Source organism: Artemia sp. Qi Xiang Cuo, chromosome 21 (assembly GCF_049724085.1).
Source record: "Artemia sp. Qi Xiang Cuo chromosome 21, ASM4972408v1, whole genome shotgun sequence".
Lineage (NCBI taxonomy): Eukaryota > Metazoa > Arthropoda > Branchiopoda > Anostraca > Artemiidae > Artemia > Artemia sp. Qi Xiang Cuo.
In genome coordinates this window covers 1,670,186-1,687,122 of record NC_142814.1, presented here as the reverse complement: position 1 = coordinate 1,687,122, position 16,937 = coordinate 1,670,186, and the positions used below count along the sequence as shown (strand labels likewise).

Here is a 16,937-nt window from a genome sequence, read left to right as displayed (position 1 = left end):
TTCCTATCTTTAACTGGGCTAAGTCCGGATTGACTATCCCCACTCGCTTTATTAACATGCTAGTACTATATTTTACTATTATGCCGTCTGCCTCCATCTTGAAGATCTTTAGCGATTTTACTCATGGTCTCCACTTCGCACCTCATTAGTTAATATTTCAATGCTTTCTCAACTCTCTTTACATCCCTTTCGTTTTCATATTATCTATCACTCAGATAGCCTAATTCTTGTACAAGTACTTTCTCCTTTCTATTAAACATAAAGCTTTTTTACTAATATTCTTAGCTGTAGTCCTAGCTTTCTTCCCTACGACACCTTCAGCAACTTCAAAAATTATTTTTCTAAAATTCCGTTGATTTTGAATTGAAGTTATCAAGTATTTTGCAGAAGGTTGCATAAAGACATGACTAATTGTAGACAGAGAAAAGCCAATACAGATAGTCCAAGTAATTGAGAGGCAATGTTTAAATGGCTGAGGCACGGGTAAATGGCGGGAGTATGCATGACTCTCTTATTGGACACATACTTGTTTATTAGTTTTTGGAAATGTATGCCGGCCTAGAGTCTTAGGCATGTTGACCAAGAATTTAAAATTGACACAAGACCGTTAGATTGCCTGTAATGAGAGGCAAACAAGGCACGCCCCCCTTATGGTCTTAAGAAGGTTGACCAAGAATTTAGAATTGACATAGGACCATTAATATGCTTGAAATAACAGGCAAACAATCGTTTAAAGACATCTTTATCTTTCATATACAACCTATTCGTTGCCTAAGCTCAGCCCCACATTCATCGAAAATTTCAATTTTTTCACAAGTTTTTCAAATTTTCGGGTCAAATTTTTGAATTGAAGTTATCAAGTTTTTTACAGTAGGTTGCATAGGTTGCATCAAGACATGGCTAATTGTAGACAGAGAAAAGCCAATACAGACAGGCCAAGTAATTGAGAGGCAAATGTTTAAATGGCTGGGGCACGGGTAAATAGCGGCAGTATGCATGACTCTCCTATTGGACACATACTTGTTTGTTAGTTTTTGGAATGGCATAAGTCCAGTTCGAATCGTATGAATTCGTCAGTCAAAATGTTGATACGGTGGTTATTTTTTAATGTTGTAACATTCCAAGTTCCAATTTTAATGTTCTTTAAATTATTGAAATTATTTTGGCCTCAGGAAAAGCAATGATCCCGGATACCAGTGCAGGACGGGGATCACATATCTTCGCAAGTCTACACCGAAGTGCTTATGCCGGCTTAGAACCGGACAGCCAGAAGTCCCTGGGACCTCCATGAATGGAGGCTTTGTGAAATCCTGGGCCCATCTTGGTCACAATATGGTTTTCAGCACTTGGCAATGCTCTTCTATCAACAAGAGTCGAAATCCTGCACAGACAATCTCAAGCCTATTACCTCCGACTCATTATATATTCATGCCTACAAATATTATGCTACTACGGGGAGGCAGCACATAGTAGATAAATTAGCTAGGAAGGGATTTTTCAGCTCGAAGGCGCCCTTCAAAACATACAAAGCCCAGAAGAATTATCCATTGAACAGAATCCTGTGCGAATGCTGTGTCGTTTACTAGGCTATATTTTTCTCAAAGGGTACCACTCCTCAAGTGGGATTAGAATTGACCACAAGATCCCCAGTCTTTCATGTACCCCGAAAGGGTCGAGGCAGCCCTTCGCAGAGGCCGTTGTCCAAATATCTAGATCTTACGCCCTGCCGCAGTTGTCCTCCTATAGAGGATCCTGCCACGACGGTGTTCTGGATCACCATGCAATTTAACCCATTACTGGGAGAGGTTTTGTAACTCATGGGACTTTGGATAACCTACTGAGTGTACATTCGAGGGACCTTCTTCCTCCTCCGCCTGCACTTATGACCCCAGGTGAGGGAGCCCCAGTTAAGTTGATAATAATGCATACTATAAACTGTATGTTTAATTAATTGCTGTGATTATTACATAATGTTCAAGTATATGTAAAGTACTCCAAAAATGGAATAAAATGTAACTATTTGGATCAGGAGCACTACAGTTTTCACAGTCTTTCTTTATTCTTCTGATCGGTGTTTTAAGCTTAGAATAGGTCTAATAATATTCGTTGTCCTCCTATAGAGGATCCTGACATGACGGTGTTCTGGATCACCATGCAATTTAACCTATTACTGGGAGAAGGTTTGTAACCCATGGGACTTTGGATACACCTACTGAGTGTACATTCAAGGGACCTTCTTCCTCCTCCACCTGCATTTATGATCCCAGGTGAGGGAGCCCCAGTTAAGTTGATAATAATGCATACTATACACTGTATATTTAAGTAATTGCTGTGATTATTACATAATGTTCAAGTATATGTAAAGTACTCCAAAAATGGAATAAAATGTAACTATTTGGATCAGGAGCACTACGGTTTTCACAGTCTTTTTTTATTCTTCTGATCGGTGTTTTGAAGCTTAGAAAAGGTCTAATAATGTTCGACACTTTTTTTTTTATCAGGGAATGGTGAAACAGATGTCAAATCTGTCAGGTACGTCAAATGAGGAGATTTTCATTGAAAAAATGAAAACAAAAATATTAAAAACGGATCCCATCGATTTTGAAAAATACTTTACATCTCCCTCTCCCCTACATTTTGGTGAATTAACACCACTGAAATCTACTCCTAAATTTAAGCAGACTTCAGAGAAAAAACCCTACCTTTCGTAGCATACTAAAAAGTATGCGATAGAAAAAAAAAACGAAACTATCCTAGCTCCGAAAGTAGACGTCTTAGGAACCATTTTATGCCGAACTTGGCAACACATTGAACCTGAAATCTGAAACCACAAACCTGAAATCACAATTTTGTAACTCTTCCGAATATCCAGAAGCAACAATGGAAAAGTTGATTTTGTAATTCAAATTCTTGATTTTTTTTTCTTTTTATGGAATTTTAAACAGTTACTTTTTTAATTTCGTATAGATATCAGCTTTGAGCCCAGAGCTAGACTGAAATTCAACCGTGATCCGACAAACACGCAGAGAGAAGGGAAAGGGTTTTCAGTAATCCTGTCATCAGGAAATCTCAAACTTCAAACACCGACAAAAACTTCGCAAATAACTTTTTTTAACCAATGCTTCATAATCCTTGGACCTTCGCATTTCTCGGAGTGATGGTCACGTATGCTTGTGTAAGTGCCTATCATTATATGCATACGAATTTCTTCAAACAGCAGTAGCATTTCTGTAAATTTAAAAACCATATTGCAGAATTAGGTGAAGATATATAGCTCAAAAGTTGTAAAACAATTACAAGAAAGAATCAAATATACCCTTTTTTGGCGTTCTATCAATTCAGCAAGCCATTCTCTTTTGGCCTGGAAAAAGAGTTTTCCCGAACTCCTCAAATCTTCATACTGCCAAAGAGTTGCTCCAATATAACTTGTTGAGCATACCTGAAAATATGATGTTTTATGACGGGTTGAACAAATGGGCGTAGTTTGAGGAAACAGGAGAGGGATATCACTGCGTAAAACTCGTTGCCTTCGAGAAAAAAAAAAATCGAAAACAAACGTAAAACCAGGACCCAACAAGACAGAAAATTCGCCCCCTACCGCTTAGAGCAGGTCATTTGAGGAGTGGTGTCATTGGAGAAGATTCGAGGGGCCTATTCAGGCTTTTTTAACATTCTTCACAACGTCGATATTTCATTAGATTTTTTACCTTTCTTTTTTTTTACAAGGTTTGCGAAACTTCTCGCTTGAAGGAATCAAAAATTTCTTTGTCACGATAACCCTCTCGTCGGTTCCAAAGGGATGTGAAGCAACAGGAAAAAACTGATTGTCAATACTCTTACTTATAGTTACAGGAGCAAACAGACAGGGTCCCAGGTGGAAATATGGTGTTTTTATTAGGAAATTTTAACGCCCGGGCCGTTAGAAGTAGGTATAGATGGTATCCCAGCCTAGGTAAATTTGGTTTAGGAAAGAAAAAAATAATGGTTACAGACTGCTCCAATTTCTTAGGTATAACAATCTAGTTACAACTAATACAGTGTTTGGTCATAAAATTGCCCATAGGTAAACGTGGCATTCATGTGATGATAAAACAGCAAACCTTATTTATTATGTTATTGTAAACCGAAGACAGGCAGGATCAATACAAGATACTAGGGAGTATAGGAGTGCTGTTATTGATGTTTAAAGTAGAGATCACCATCTAGTAGTGTCTAGGGTTAATTTAAAGCTGAAATTTTGGAAGGGTAACTACCTCCCGCGAAGTTAAGATGTTGGTAGACTCCAGGAGGAAAATTTGAGATAAATTTTCCAGGAACAGTTGGATACTAAACTGTTGAGTTTAAATTTGACAATGAAGAAGAAAGATGGAATAAATTTAGGAAAACAATTTGTGAAGTTGCTGATGGTGTCTTGGGGAAGAAATTAGGAACGCAGCAAGGAATATTAGTAAAAAGGCTTTATGTTTAATAGAGAAAAGAAGGGCCTCTATCTCAGTGATAGATCATATGAAAACAAAAGGAATGCAAAGAAAGCGGAGAAAGCATTAAAATATAAACTAAGGAGATGTGAAGCGGAGGCCATAGATAAAATTGCCGAGGATCTGGAAGATGCAGCTAGACGGCATAATAGTAAAATATTGTAATGGCATGTTAAGAAACTGAGAGGGAGTAGTCAATCCGGACTTGTCCCAGTTAAAGATAGGAACGGCCACAATTAGTGATAAGGAAAGAGTTCAAGAGAGATGGTCGGAACATTATGAAAATGTGCTAAACCGATTTAGAGTTGTAGGAAAAGATATAGAGGAAAATGAAAAAGTTTGTAGATACCTAGGATGTGAAAGAAGGTTTGTTTTGCAAGGAAAAATTAGCGACAATACTAAAACGATAAAAAAAAAATAATAATAAGGCCCCAGGTGCTAATACTGTGGTAAATGAGTTTCTTAAAAATGGTGGCTCTGAGGTTAGAATTAAGTTACTGAAGATTTTGAAAATGATTTTTGAAAAAGGGGAAGTACCTAGTGATTTTAGGAAAACCCTTATTAAACCACTGCATAAGAAAGGTGATAAGAGTGAGTGTGTTAATTATCGAGTCATTACAACTTACCCTTTAGAATACAAAAAAAGTTATAACCATGTTAAGACTTATTTACTACTAATAAATCACATCTTAATCATATACGAATCAGATACAGATAAAACTAAATCAAAGGGACATGGAAAATATAACGCATAAGGTCCACACCCATAAGAGCCATTAAATACGCACACGTCCATAATTAACAGGTTATGTTGTCCTTAATTAACAGGTTATTTACTAAGTTTAACTGCTATTTATTCGTCTTATGGAGAAGATGTCCGTCTCGATGTTCGTCGATGTTCGATCTTCGATTTTTCAAAATAAAACAAGAACTAACACGAACAACGGCTATTTATGATTCAATTTATGCGCTGGCTTAAATAAACCAAAAGGAGTCATCACACCTTATTTCTTGATATCTAAAAAAAAGCCATAACTAGTCGGCAGTCGTCAATACTGTCCAAAGACTAGGTTAAATAAAACATATTTTTCACTAAGCATGGATGTGAAAGACTTCTCAAATCAAGGTAGCTAATCCCAGAGAAAAATGGCCGGATGAGCGGGGATACTCTCCTAGATTTCAAAAAATTCCTTTTTTTGGTAATTTCACCGAAAAATACCTTTTTTGGTACTTGAATTAAAAAGTGGAACACACAACAAAGTGGAAAACCTGTCTTTTCGTTAATTCACATCACTGAGCACTAACCAACATTTCAGTGGGATAGGGTGAGTGCGTACTAACTGACAAAAAACAGGGAAGGGTTCAAGGAAGTTAATCATTAAAATTGATGACTCTGGAGGGTTGATTGAAGGGTCAGCTTATCTTTATGCCCGATACCCGATAGTGTGCCACATGTCACACTATAGTCACGCCATTGAATAAAAGTCAAAATTTCGGAATGATCCTGTTTCTTATTTGTTTTAATTTTCCACTTTTACCATGTTCGCGAAGCAGAAAATTGAATTGGCAAGAAGTTAGTTTGAAAATCCTATACCAAAGCTAATGCATACAGCTCAAATGCTTTGGCAAAACCAACCAATTGGTAGATTTTTGAACACTGTTTAAAAAGAATCTTCCTTGCTAGGCGCGAAAGCGCATAAGCTATCCACCAAACTCCTGAACCAGAATTTCTTTGGTGGGTTTAAAGTACGCCTTCGCGACCAAGGGATTCATTTCTGGCTTACTGGTGTAGAGAGATCTAGCACCTTGAGTAACAGTTATATTCTTACTCTTATTCTATATTCTTAGTAACAGTTTTATCTGATATCTGTCTGAGGATATCCATTGGCCTGCTTTTAAAATTATTATAGCAATAATTTCAAAATTATTATAAAATATTTTTTTAATTATTAAATTAAAAATTTATATTATATTATAATTATTTAAAATATAAGTAATAAAAAAAATAAGATAATAATGAAGTTATTGTAGTAAATTATTGTACTGGGACAGCTGTATTGACTCGAGTAATATACATCAAGGCTTTGCCTACTACCAGACACAGTGTTAATTTGTTTCAAATTTAAATAATTAACATTTCTGACCAGAGTATTTTCAAAAAATTAGTTGAAAAAACTAGTTTTTTTCCTGTGGAATTCAAAATGAAATATTTTATGGGGATTTCTATTTTAAATTGTAAAGATATAACTACTACAAGGGGCATGCAAAAAATACACGAATATTTTGTCAACAGGGTCGTTTCAGCTGTTTCGTAGAACTCTAAACGAGTTGTACTTGTAGACTTTTTAAAAGGTCGATAAACTGTCACGGAAGCCAATCATGTAGAAATTAGAAGGAACGCGAGCGCAGAATCAGGTAAAAAGTGTCCCGGAAAACTCCATCGTGGGGTCTTATACCATCACAAATACGTCCTAGTGCACTCTTCACGCGTTGCAAAAAAAGCTTCTGAGAGAATGTCCGAGGGAATAACTGTCATATCTACCTTATTGCCACATCCATCTAGCCCCATCTGAAATTCGTTCATACACGAAACTCAAAGAGCAAAAGGGCGAAGCAAAAAACGCAGCAAAAAAAGGCTCATAAACGGGTCTCCAGATTTTCTCAAAATGGTCGAAAAGGATGGAAGCACCGCCTGGACAAGTGCACCAACATCGACAGAAATACTTGAATGATCCACAAGGTGCAGCTACCGATCACCATGAATATCTGACGTTTCCATTAAAAATTAAACAACATTGACCTCTTCACTGGTTTAAATGTCAGCACAAAAGGTTACAAGCAGAAAGAGTATTCCCCAAGCTCAGTTCAGAGGATCCTCAGAAAAAATCAGGTCTGAAATCGTAAATTTTGACAGTTTTAGACACTACCCTTGGAATAAAACCATTAAAGCCCTTTAGAATTTGCCCTTACTAACGATATATAGTTTTTGCGAAAAATAAAATAGAACTTACGCTAACAATCAAAAGGCTTCAAAACTCAGTTCTTTTCAGGAGAAAATGGCATTTCATGAATTATTTTTTTGGTTTAAAATAATTAGGTCTAAATAAAAAAAAATTAAGCCTAATATTTATTTTTAGACCTATTTTTAGGATTTTTGTTTTTTATTTAAACGAATTGCTCATTAGTTATTTTAAATCAGAAAAAAAAGAGAAAAAAATCGCCAAGGATATCTGACAGTTGGATTAAATACTAAACCATTAGACCAATTATACAAAGTTAAATTGTTCAATTAAACATTGTACCTAAACATTGTATCTAAATAACAAAATTACACCTAATATTTATTTTTAGACCTATTTTTAGGGTTTTTATTTTTATTTAAACGAATTGCTCATTAGTTATTTTAAATCAGAAAAAAAATCATCAGGGATATCTGTTGTTTGAATTAAAAACTAAACAATCAGACCAATTAAACAAAGTTAAATTGTTCAATTAAACATTGTACCAGTTTAAATAAAAACTTACAACTTTTTTGCATGCTGACCAATGGTCTGCGCAGCACAGATAACGATCTTCTGATTCTTTTCTTCGGCCGGATGAATGAATAAATGCATCTAATACCCATAAATGAAAAAACAAATGGAGCAAAAAAGAAAAAAAAACTAGACACTAATTCTTCTGACACGAACAAAACAAAGACACAACAAGTAGAAACAAATCCCGACTAATGCTGGGAAAGCTTGGCCCGCGGATGAGACTTGACTGACAAATTATATTGATCAATTTGCGAAAGAAACGCTTCTTCAGGATTGGTCCACCAGATTTCTCCAGGTACCTATTTAGAGCTGGATCAACTCTGGCTGAGCATATTCATACCATTCACTCCCGTTCCAAACCAAATAATCAGTGACACCAGGACTCGAACCCCTGTAAATAATTTCTGAGACCACACTGGCTAATCATGATAAAACAAAAACTCCCGAAGAAAGGAAGAAAACGAGGACAATTAACAGCCAGTGAAAAAATTGAAAATTTATGCAAATATTTCGGTCAAGACCTCCGCTTGACCGTCCTCAGTGCATAATAAAACTAATAAAAATATAAAAACCAAGGCTTAAAATAAAAATACCAAACTAAAATTGGACGACCCTTTCCTAGTAACGGTGAAAGGGTAACTGAATAAAAAACACAAGTCTAAATGGCATTTCAAAATTTCATTTTGCGTAAAGCACTCTTAAAGGCTAGTCGCTTTCCAGTTTGACTATTATCGGAGACTCTATTCGATTGCACAATATAACTTTGTGGATGTATGTAAAAACGATCAGAATTAATAATTTTGTCATAAATGGGACTTAGAAAAATTTCTCCAGTGTTCCTATTGAGAGCTACCTTTTGATGAATGTGCTTTTTAATTTCAACTGCCTCCCTGAAAACCTGCGTGAGACGTCAAACAAAATGAAATGGTGTGGACTCTCGTACACATGTCGCGCCAAAGCGGAATCAAAAACCTCAGGCCTTTGGCGTAACCTCATGGCCTTGTCGATTGAGGACTTATGTTCAGATAACCTCTCCCCCAATTGCTGATAGGTTCTAACAACATAAAAGCAGCCATAAGAACAAGGAATTCTATAAACACCACTACCCAGAATGGGGCTGGTTTTATCTTTGCCGTTGTCAAAGAAGTTCTGTGTAATATTTGAATTCTTAAAGGCAACATTAAGTTTATGTTTTTTAAGTATTCTTTTCAGTTTGTCACTCAATTTGGGAATGTAGGGTAGAACAGTGAAAAGTTTCTTATCATCCACCAATGGGACGGTATCTGTTGGGGTTTGTGGATTTGATGCATCCTTTTCAGCCTTTTTTCGTCTTTTGTCTATAATGGTCTCAAGTAATTTTATAGGGTAACCATTGCAAAATAAAATGTCCTTAATATAGTTCAATTCTGAGTCTATGTGAGGCTCTGAGCATATTCTTATTACTCGGTCAACCAAAGAAATAACAACTCCTCTTTTTATGCAGGGAGAGTGGTTGGAGGAAAAATACAAATACCTATCGTTATGTGTAGGCTTTCTATAAATAGAAAATTCAAGGCCAGGAGACTTATTGAAAATTAAAACATCTAGGAAAGGAAGTTTGTGGTTATGTTCTAGTTCTAAAGTGAACTGAAGGTTAGAGTCCAAAGTGTTTAGATGAGTTAAGGAGTTAATTGACTCCCCTCCATGCTCCCACACAGAAATAACATCATCCACAAACCGACCCCAGAACCGGTGTTTCATTGGAAATTTTTCCAGAGCAGAGATTTCAACGAATTCCATATAAAAAGTTGCCAAAAATGGTGAGACTTGTGCCCATGGGTGAACCCCTCATTTGGGTGAAAAATTGATTTTTATATCGGAAATATGAGGAGGAACTATTGCAAAGACGAACGAAACGCATAATAGTTTCTATATCCAGTCTTTTGTAGTCTATTTGATCAATATTATCTTCTAATTTCCTTTGAAGAGCTAGTTCACATTTTTTAATGTCGCAAGACGTATCCATGGAAATGGCATCGAAACTGGCCAAAATTGTGTGTTTTTTTTATTTCAATGTCTTTTAATTTTTCAACAAGGTGAACTGAATTTCTTATGTATGAAGTTTGCGTTTGCATAAGGGGGCGAAAAAGTGTTGACAACCTTTTGAAATGGAAAAGTCCACACCATTTCATTTTGTTTGACGAAACCTCCATTGTTGCCCCCGTTAAGGGTCTCACGCAGGTTTTCAGGGATGCAGTTGAAATTAAAAAGCACATTCATCAAAAGGTAGCTCTCAATAGGGACACTGGAGAAATTTTTTTAAGTCCCATTTATGACAAAATTATTAATTATGATCGTTTTTACATACATCCACAAAGTTATATTGTGCAATCGAATAGTCTCCGATAATAGTCAAACTGGAAAGCGATTAGCCTTTAAGAGTGCTTTACGCAAAATGAAATTTTGAAATGCCATTTAAACTTGTTTTTTATTCAGTTAACCTTTCACCGTTACTAGGAAAGGGTCGTCCAATTTTAGTTTGGTGTTTTTATTTTAAGGTTTGTTTTTTATATTTTTATCAGTTTCATTCTGCACTGAGGACGTTCAAGCGGAGGTCTTGACCGAAATATTTGCATAATTTTTCAATTTTTCCACTGGCTGTTAATTGTCCTCGTTTTCTTCCTTTCTTCGCGATTTTTTGTTTTATCGAACCCCTGTACTAAGGATTTCAAGTATAGCGTGCTAACCACTCGGCTAGTGCGGCTCAAAGTTTAAATACCTGCATAAAAATAATAGGAGTGAAGGGGTATTCCCTCTAAGGCCAGCTCACCGTAACCCCAGGAAAAGTTAAGCCTAAATCGTACTTTTTGACGATTTTAGGCACTCTCCCTGAAGTAACACCATGAAGCCTCTTCGAAATTTGCCGTTTTTAACCCTAGGCCTACATAATTGCGGCAAAAAAAAAAAAAAAAAGAAAGAAAATTTACTCAAACAGTAAAGAGGAATGGGTTTCAAAGCTCGGTTTTTCTCAGGAGAAACAGGCTTTTCTTGAATTAATTTTTTGGGATGAAATCATTTGACCTAAATTGTTTTGTTTTTAGACCTGTTTCTAGACCTAAAATCGTGTTATTTGACTATTCTTTGAACTCTTCCTAGAATAATACCATGAAGCACCTTTCAAGTATACCCTTGGTAACCTACATAATTCTTGCCAGAAAAGAGAAGAAAACTAACCCCAACAGTAAAAAGGAAAGGTTTCAAAACTTGGTTCTTCTCAGGAGAAACAGGCATTTCTTGAATTAATTTTCTGGGATGAAATCCATTGGTTTTTCCTGCAGGCCTTGGTTGAATTCTAATGGATCGTGCAGGTACATGAGTCAAAATAGTGCGGTATTTGTGCCACTGAGATGAAAGGATTGACATGATCCACTATGAAAGATATCTAAAATAAACAAATAAATATATATACTACTAATAACAATTCACTGCAGAAACATGCTGCTTGAGAGGCCAAAACAGCAGTGTATGCTCCTCCCCCCCCCCCATTTATTCAAATCTTCATTCCCTCTCCCATGAAGTTTTAATGTCCTTCAAGCCCTTTCTTTTGACTTTTTCTCTCCCTATAGGGGGGGGGGTGTCAATTTTTCCGTTTGGTCGCATATGAATTATTTGAAAATAAAATATTTCGCAATCTATCATACTTCATCCATGGCATTTCGTCTAGCCATCTTAGCCCTTTTTTTCATCATAGCCCAAAGATTAAACCATATTTCCAGCTGTTCATTTCGCAAACCATCATACTTCATCCATGGCATTTAATCTAGCCATCTTAGCCCTTTTTTCATGATAGCCCAAGGATTAAACCACATTTCCAGCTTATTGTTCCAGCTGTTCATTTCGCAATCTATCATACTTCATCCATGGCATTTAATCTATCCATCTTAGCCCTTTTTTTCATCATAGCCGAAGGATTAAACTATATTTCCAGCTTATTGTTCCAGCTGTTCATTTCGCAATCTATCATACTTCAAACATGGCATTTAATCTAGACATCGTAGCCTTTTTTTTCATGATAGCCCTAGGATTAAACTATATTTCCAGCTTATCGTTTGATAGACAGTTAGTCATGTGAGTACCAAAAACTATCCACAGACTCTTCATCTGGAAAACATTAAACATATCTTCCTCAACCATTTAAAATGCCCAAATTTCAGAGCAATAATTGACCACTGTCATTATCATGGCTTCCAATATTCTAATCTTAGTATGAAAACTTATACCCTTATTCTTTTAAACTTTTTTTTAGGTGCGTTATAAAACCCATCACCGTGGTTATTCTACTTTTGTGTCTTCACTACATCTACCATCTTTACTAATAACATTTCTCGTGTAAGTGAATCTATTCACTTGATCGATCTTCTCAAACATTAACTTTTTCTTATTCTTTTCTTTTTTTATGTACCCCCCCCCCGAGGAAAAATCTTTGAATAAAACCCCTTCCGAAAAAAAAAAATCCTGTGTACGGCTTTGCTCCTGAGTATTCAAATATGTGTCAATTGTGTGTAATATACCGATCTTGATCTCTCAAAAACTAGTTCTTTTCTTGTGACTTCTGTAATTGACCAAAAGACACTTTGTAAACCTCTTTCAAAGGGCCAATCAACATCAAATATAATGTAAACGAAAAAAAGCATTTAATACATCCATAGAGAATGAATTAGTGTGAAAGCACTAAATTCATAAAAACATTTAAACAGTAAAAAAAAAAGTTTTAGGAGTTAAGACATCTTCCAACGAGAATTCCTCTTCACAGGTATGGTCGGCATAAAGGTTAATATTTTCACTTTCTTTAGTAGTCTTTTATCAATCAGAGCACTTCTTGCGTATGTCATAGGGTACAATTCAGGAGTCAAGTGACGTTTGAGTAAGTAATACATTGTGTCTACATCGCTCTTTACTTCAGCAGTGCTATTGCGCTGCCTATGATTTAAAGTCGTTTTGATTTTTAATTATTATAGAAAATTTCATCTGCAACATTTGTTTTTGGACTCATATATGTTCTTTGGACTATTTTGAATAAAATGGCTACCTTACAATTTTGACCAGATGCGTTTGGGAAAACGAGAGCTTCAGAAGGGAGGCGGGATAGCTGCCCCGGTGTGTCAACCCCAAAGGCCTTGTTATATGATCTTAGAGCTTTTTTTTTTAGCAAATGCCTATTTCAAAATTTCTATCAGATGCATTTGGGGAAAAGAGGACAAGAGGGGATGGCTAGTTGCCTTCCAAACACTTATGAATCTTAAAAAACGCACTAGAACTTCTAATTTTCAATCCAGTCTGAAGTTTTCCAGTCACACCTTTCAGTAAAAACCTTATATGTTAATAGTGGGCAACTAGTATAACTAATAGCTCTTGACCTGAGGACTTTGGGGGGAGGTGTCACCTACAAAAACATAATTACTGGACCTTTCAACTATGCTGAACAAAATGGTATTTTAAAATTTGGATTGAATGTGTTTCGGGAAATGATGGGCGTAGTTAGGGTGGTTGCACTACAATTACTTTTGATCCTTAAAAGAGGCACTAGAACTTTCAATTGTCAATCGAATGAGCTCCTTTCAAAGCTTGTTGGAGCACTCATTTCTACACGAAGTTTCTTGGTGAGAAAAAAAAAATGGTCAGAAAAAATACATTGTGACCAGGTCGCTCTTCCCTTACAAATTTTCAAACTGACGAATTTATCCCCAGGTGCTTGACTTTCGTTTTGATTCCAGATCATAAAGAATCGAAATTAGTCATTTCGTTAACTTTACATTTTTAGTTGGCAATACTTGAGAAATATATCGATGTTTTTGCATGACTATCGGAACCCAGAAGCGAGTGTTAACGAAAAAGGTGCCTGCTGGCCTGTTATCTTTACTGTAGCACTAAAGCAAGGGGGAATAAAATCGTTTATAGATGAAAGAATACAAACTTGCAAAATTTCAAGAGTATTTGCAGATAGTTGTCTCCAGGATAGCGCAAGCAACTCCGAAAAATATAGTATAAAATGTAAAAAATTAGTTGAAAGTAAGTAGTTAAGTATATTTAGTGCTAGATAAGTAGTTTAGAACTACTTTGGTGAAAAGTCAAATTTTTCGGTACTGGTGCATAATGCGGACATATTTATATATTGTGCAAGGAAACCAGTCACGAAAAACCCGTCAAGCACGCTATTCCCAAGAGACCGCTATACATAAATGACTGAAAGCCGTGGTTTCTCAATGAGTTACAATATTAAACGATTGTTTTTTGGGGTTTAAGGGAGGAAAAGGCACCTAGGTTAGGTTAAATACTCAAAATATACTATGCTTTACCCCACCCCCCTAATGTGTAAATATATGGCCAAAATTTGTTTATAAACTATTATAGAAACATCCTATTTTATTTCATTAGCATTAACCAAACTTGACTTCTTTAGCAGTATATAAAGTGTCATCATTATGCAACAGTACCCATTTTTCTTACAAAAATATATATCCAGTAGGTAAATATTTTGTTTTATGTCATTTTTCAGCATAATGTGTCCCTTATTTGCACTATTGCGACCCGGCACACAGGACTATGTCGCTTGAACATAAAATATGTCCAGTTTGCAAACCCTGCTGATACGTCATATACGTTCTTTTAAGCCAATTGAGTTAACCTGAGTAACCACCCAAGGCCGTACCCAGAGAAGGGGTTAAGGGGATTTGAACCCCTCCCGAAATTTTTTTTGACTCGTAAAAACGTAACAAAAAATGCGTTTTTTGAGGTTATTTTGTGTAAACCCCCCCCCCCCCGAAAAAACATCTTTGAGTAAAACCCCCTGCGAAAAAAATCCTGGGTACGGCCTTGCAACCCACGGCTTCAACTATCCCCGGATTTGGGGGGATTTCCCCGAAAATCTATGTGTCTCCCCGAAAAAAAAATTTGGTTCCCCGAATCCCCGAAATTGCTCAACCACGGTGTCACCCCTAGTGACTATCCCTAGCAAACAATTCTTTACATACCATAATTTTTCACTACTCTCTTGTTCGTTAATTTTCGTCTCCTGTGTTACTTTGCATAAAAACCAGACAGATACAGTTTAAGTATAGACGGTTCTTTATATGTTCACAAAAGTATCATTTTCCTGCATTTAGATTAAACAATTTCGAATACAGCATTCCAAATGCTATAAGATTCTTACATTTACATGATTCGGGGTAAAGACAATCTTGACAAAATTAGCCAAGAATTATACTCGAAGTTCTTTAACAGAACGCTCAGTTGGATTTTGGGTTTTGAAAGAAGGAGAATTGTTTGGAAAGGTGAAACATGAGTTTAAATTTGTGTTTTTGTTGCTATTTTTGGTTTTGGACATACTGTAATAATGTTTAATACTTAATGATTGAAGGCATAGTATATTGAAGGAATTGATCTTTTTTCCAGGAATTCCTACCATTTGAATTTTTGTTTCATTCGGTGTGTAAAATTTAAGTTCTTTTCTTTTTTTATCAGAGAATTGTATTTGTCATACCACCTTTTATCCTCAAACGTATTTACATTACCCCACTCCCCTCACATTACCCCAGTGGGCCGATGCAGTGGCCGACCCCAGTGGACTTTGAAGCAGCCTTCTACTCCTTTGCCCTACTCAGTCGTAGTGAAAAACCCTCCCAAGTCCCTTGAAACGCCAGATGCCCGTAAGGACTTTATTCTGTCAACATGTGGAAAGCTAAGTGATGATATAGTTGAGTTGAAGAGAAATAAAGACGAATGGAAAGCAATGGTCAAGTCAAAGGACTCGGCTGAAAAGATTGCAAATCCTATGACAATAGGAAATATTTCACTAGAAACCAGTGTAAAACCGAAGAAGTTTTCTAAAATTGTGCAATTTGTTCCAGAGGAGTTTGGAGAGGCATATGTAATTTATTTGATCTCAGCGTGGAAAACAGTTGAGCAGATAAGTAATTCCCAGACATTCAGACTTTACGTACAGTCAAGAGACGTTTTGTAAACAAGCGGGAATGATCCCTCGAAGAACGGTTATGAACATTTATGTGTTGATAAATTCCACTTCTTACCACGCCGTTGCTACAAATGCCAACTTATAGGCCATATAGCGGCCAATTGCCCTAATGCCGAAATATATTCTCAGTGCGCAAGTAATGACCATAAAAGTACTAAGGAGCAGCCGTGCACGCAGAAAAAACGTTGTGTTGTATGCAAAGTTTCATGCCACTCATGCTATTCAGTATCCTGCCCAGAAAATTGGAAATAAAGCTCAGAGCAGAACAGATCCCACTCCTTGGAATGACCACTGAAAGACTTCTCTCCGTTATGTCGTGGAATATTAATGGTGGGGTTCTGGATAAACTACCAGATTTGGAGAAACTATGTGAATCTTACAACGTGATTTGTTTACAGGAGCACTTTTTGACAGATATGAACTCTCAGCTTTTGTGCCTTTCTTCTAGTGTAACAGTACATTTATCCCCAGCTAGAAGACTTAAAGCAAAAGGAAAGCCAAGCGGCGGTCTAGCCGTCTTGACAACTTGCCAATCAGGACTGCTTGAAATGTGTGATTGCTATCTTGCCATAACAGTTGATGATCTTGTTATAGTTAATCTCGATCTTCCATCAAATTACAGAGATGTAGCTTCTGAAAGAAAATTTGCTATTGCTCGCATAAAAGTAGTCAAATTGTTAAAAAAGATAAAAAAGATGAATAGAAAGGGTATGCTTATTGGAGACTTTAATTGTGACTTACTCCAGAATACAAGTGTAAGAAATGAAACTTTTCTTTCTATTTTGCCCACCGGCTACACGGTCAGTCTGAAAAACAAAAATAATACGTTTATCTCCTTTTCTGAAAGTACGTCTAACCTTGACCATGCGGTATTTCTCCATCCTCCCAATTCAGATCTAATGGTTGAAGTCG

General features: G+C 36.3%; 1 protein-coding gene across 1 annotated transcript in view; it reads right to left on the bottom strand.

The window, feature by feature from the left end:
- The window catches only part of rho-7 (rhomboid family intramembrane serine protease rho-7), a 93,909-nt gene extending 82,473 nt beyond the window's left edge, over nt 1-11,436 (bottom strand). The window contains exons 1-2 of the mRNA XM_089106534.1: nt 11,228-11,436; nt 3,317-3,439 (exon numbers count right to left, since the gene is read on the bottom strand). Of these exons, the coding sequence (XP_088962660.1) occupies nt 3,317-3,439; nt 11,228-11,416 (312 nt within the window). The 5' untranslated portion in view covers nt 11,417-11,436. The remainder of the gene's footprint in view (nt 1-3,316; nt 3,440-11,227) is intronic.
- Between the last annotated feature and the right edge of the window lie 5,501 nt (nt 11,437-16,937).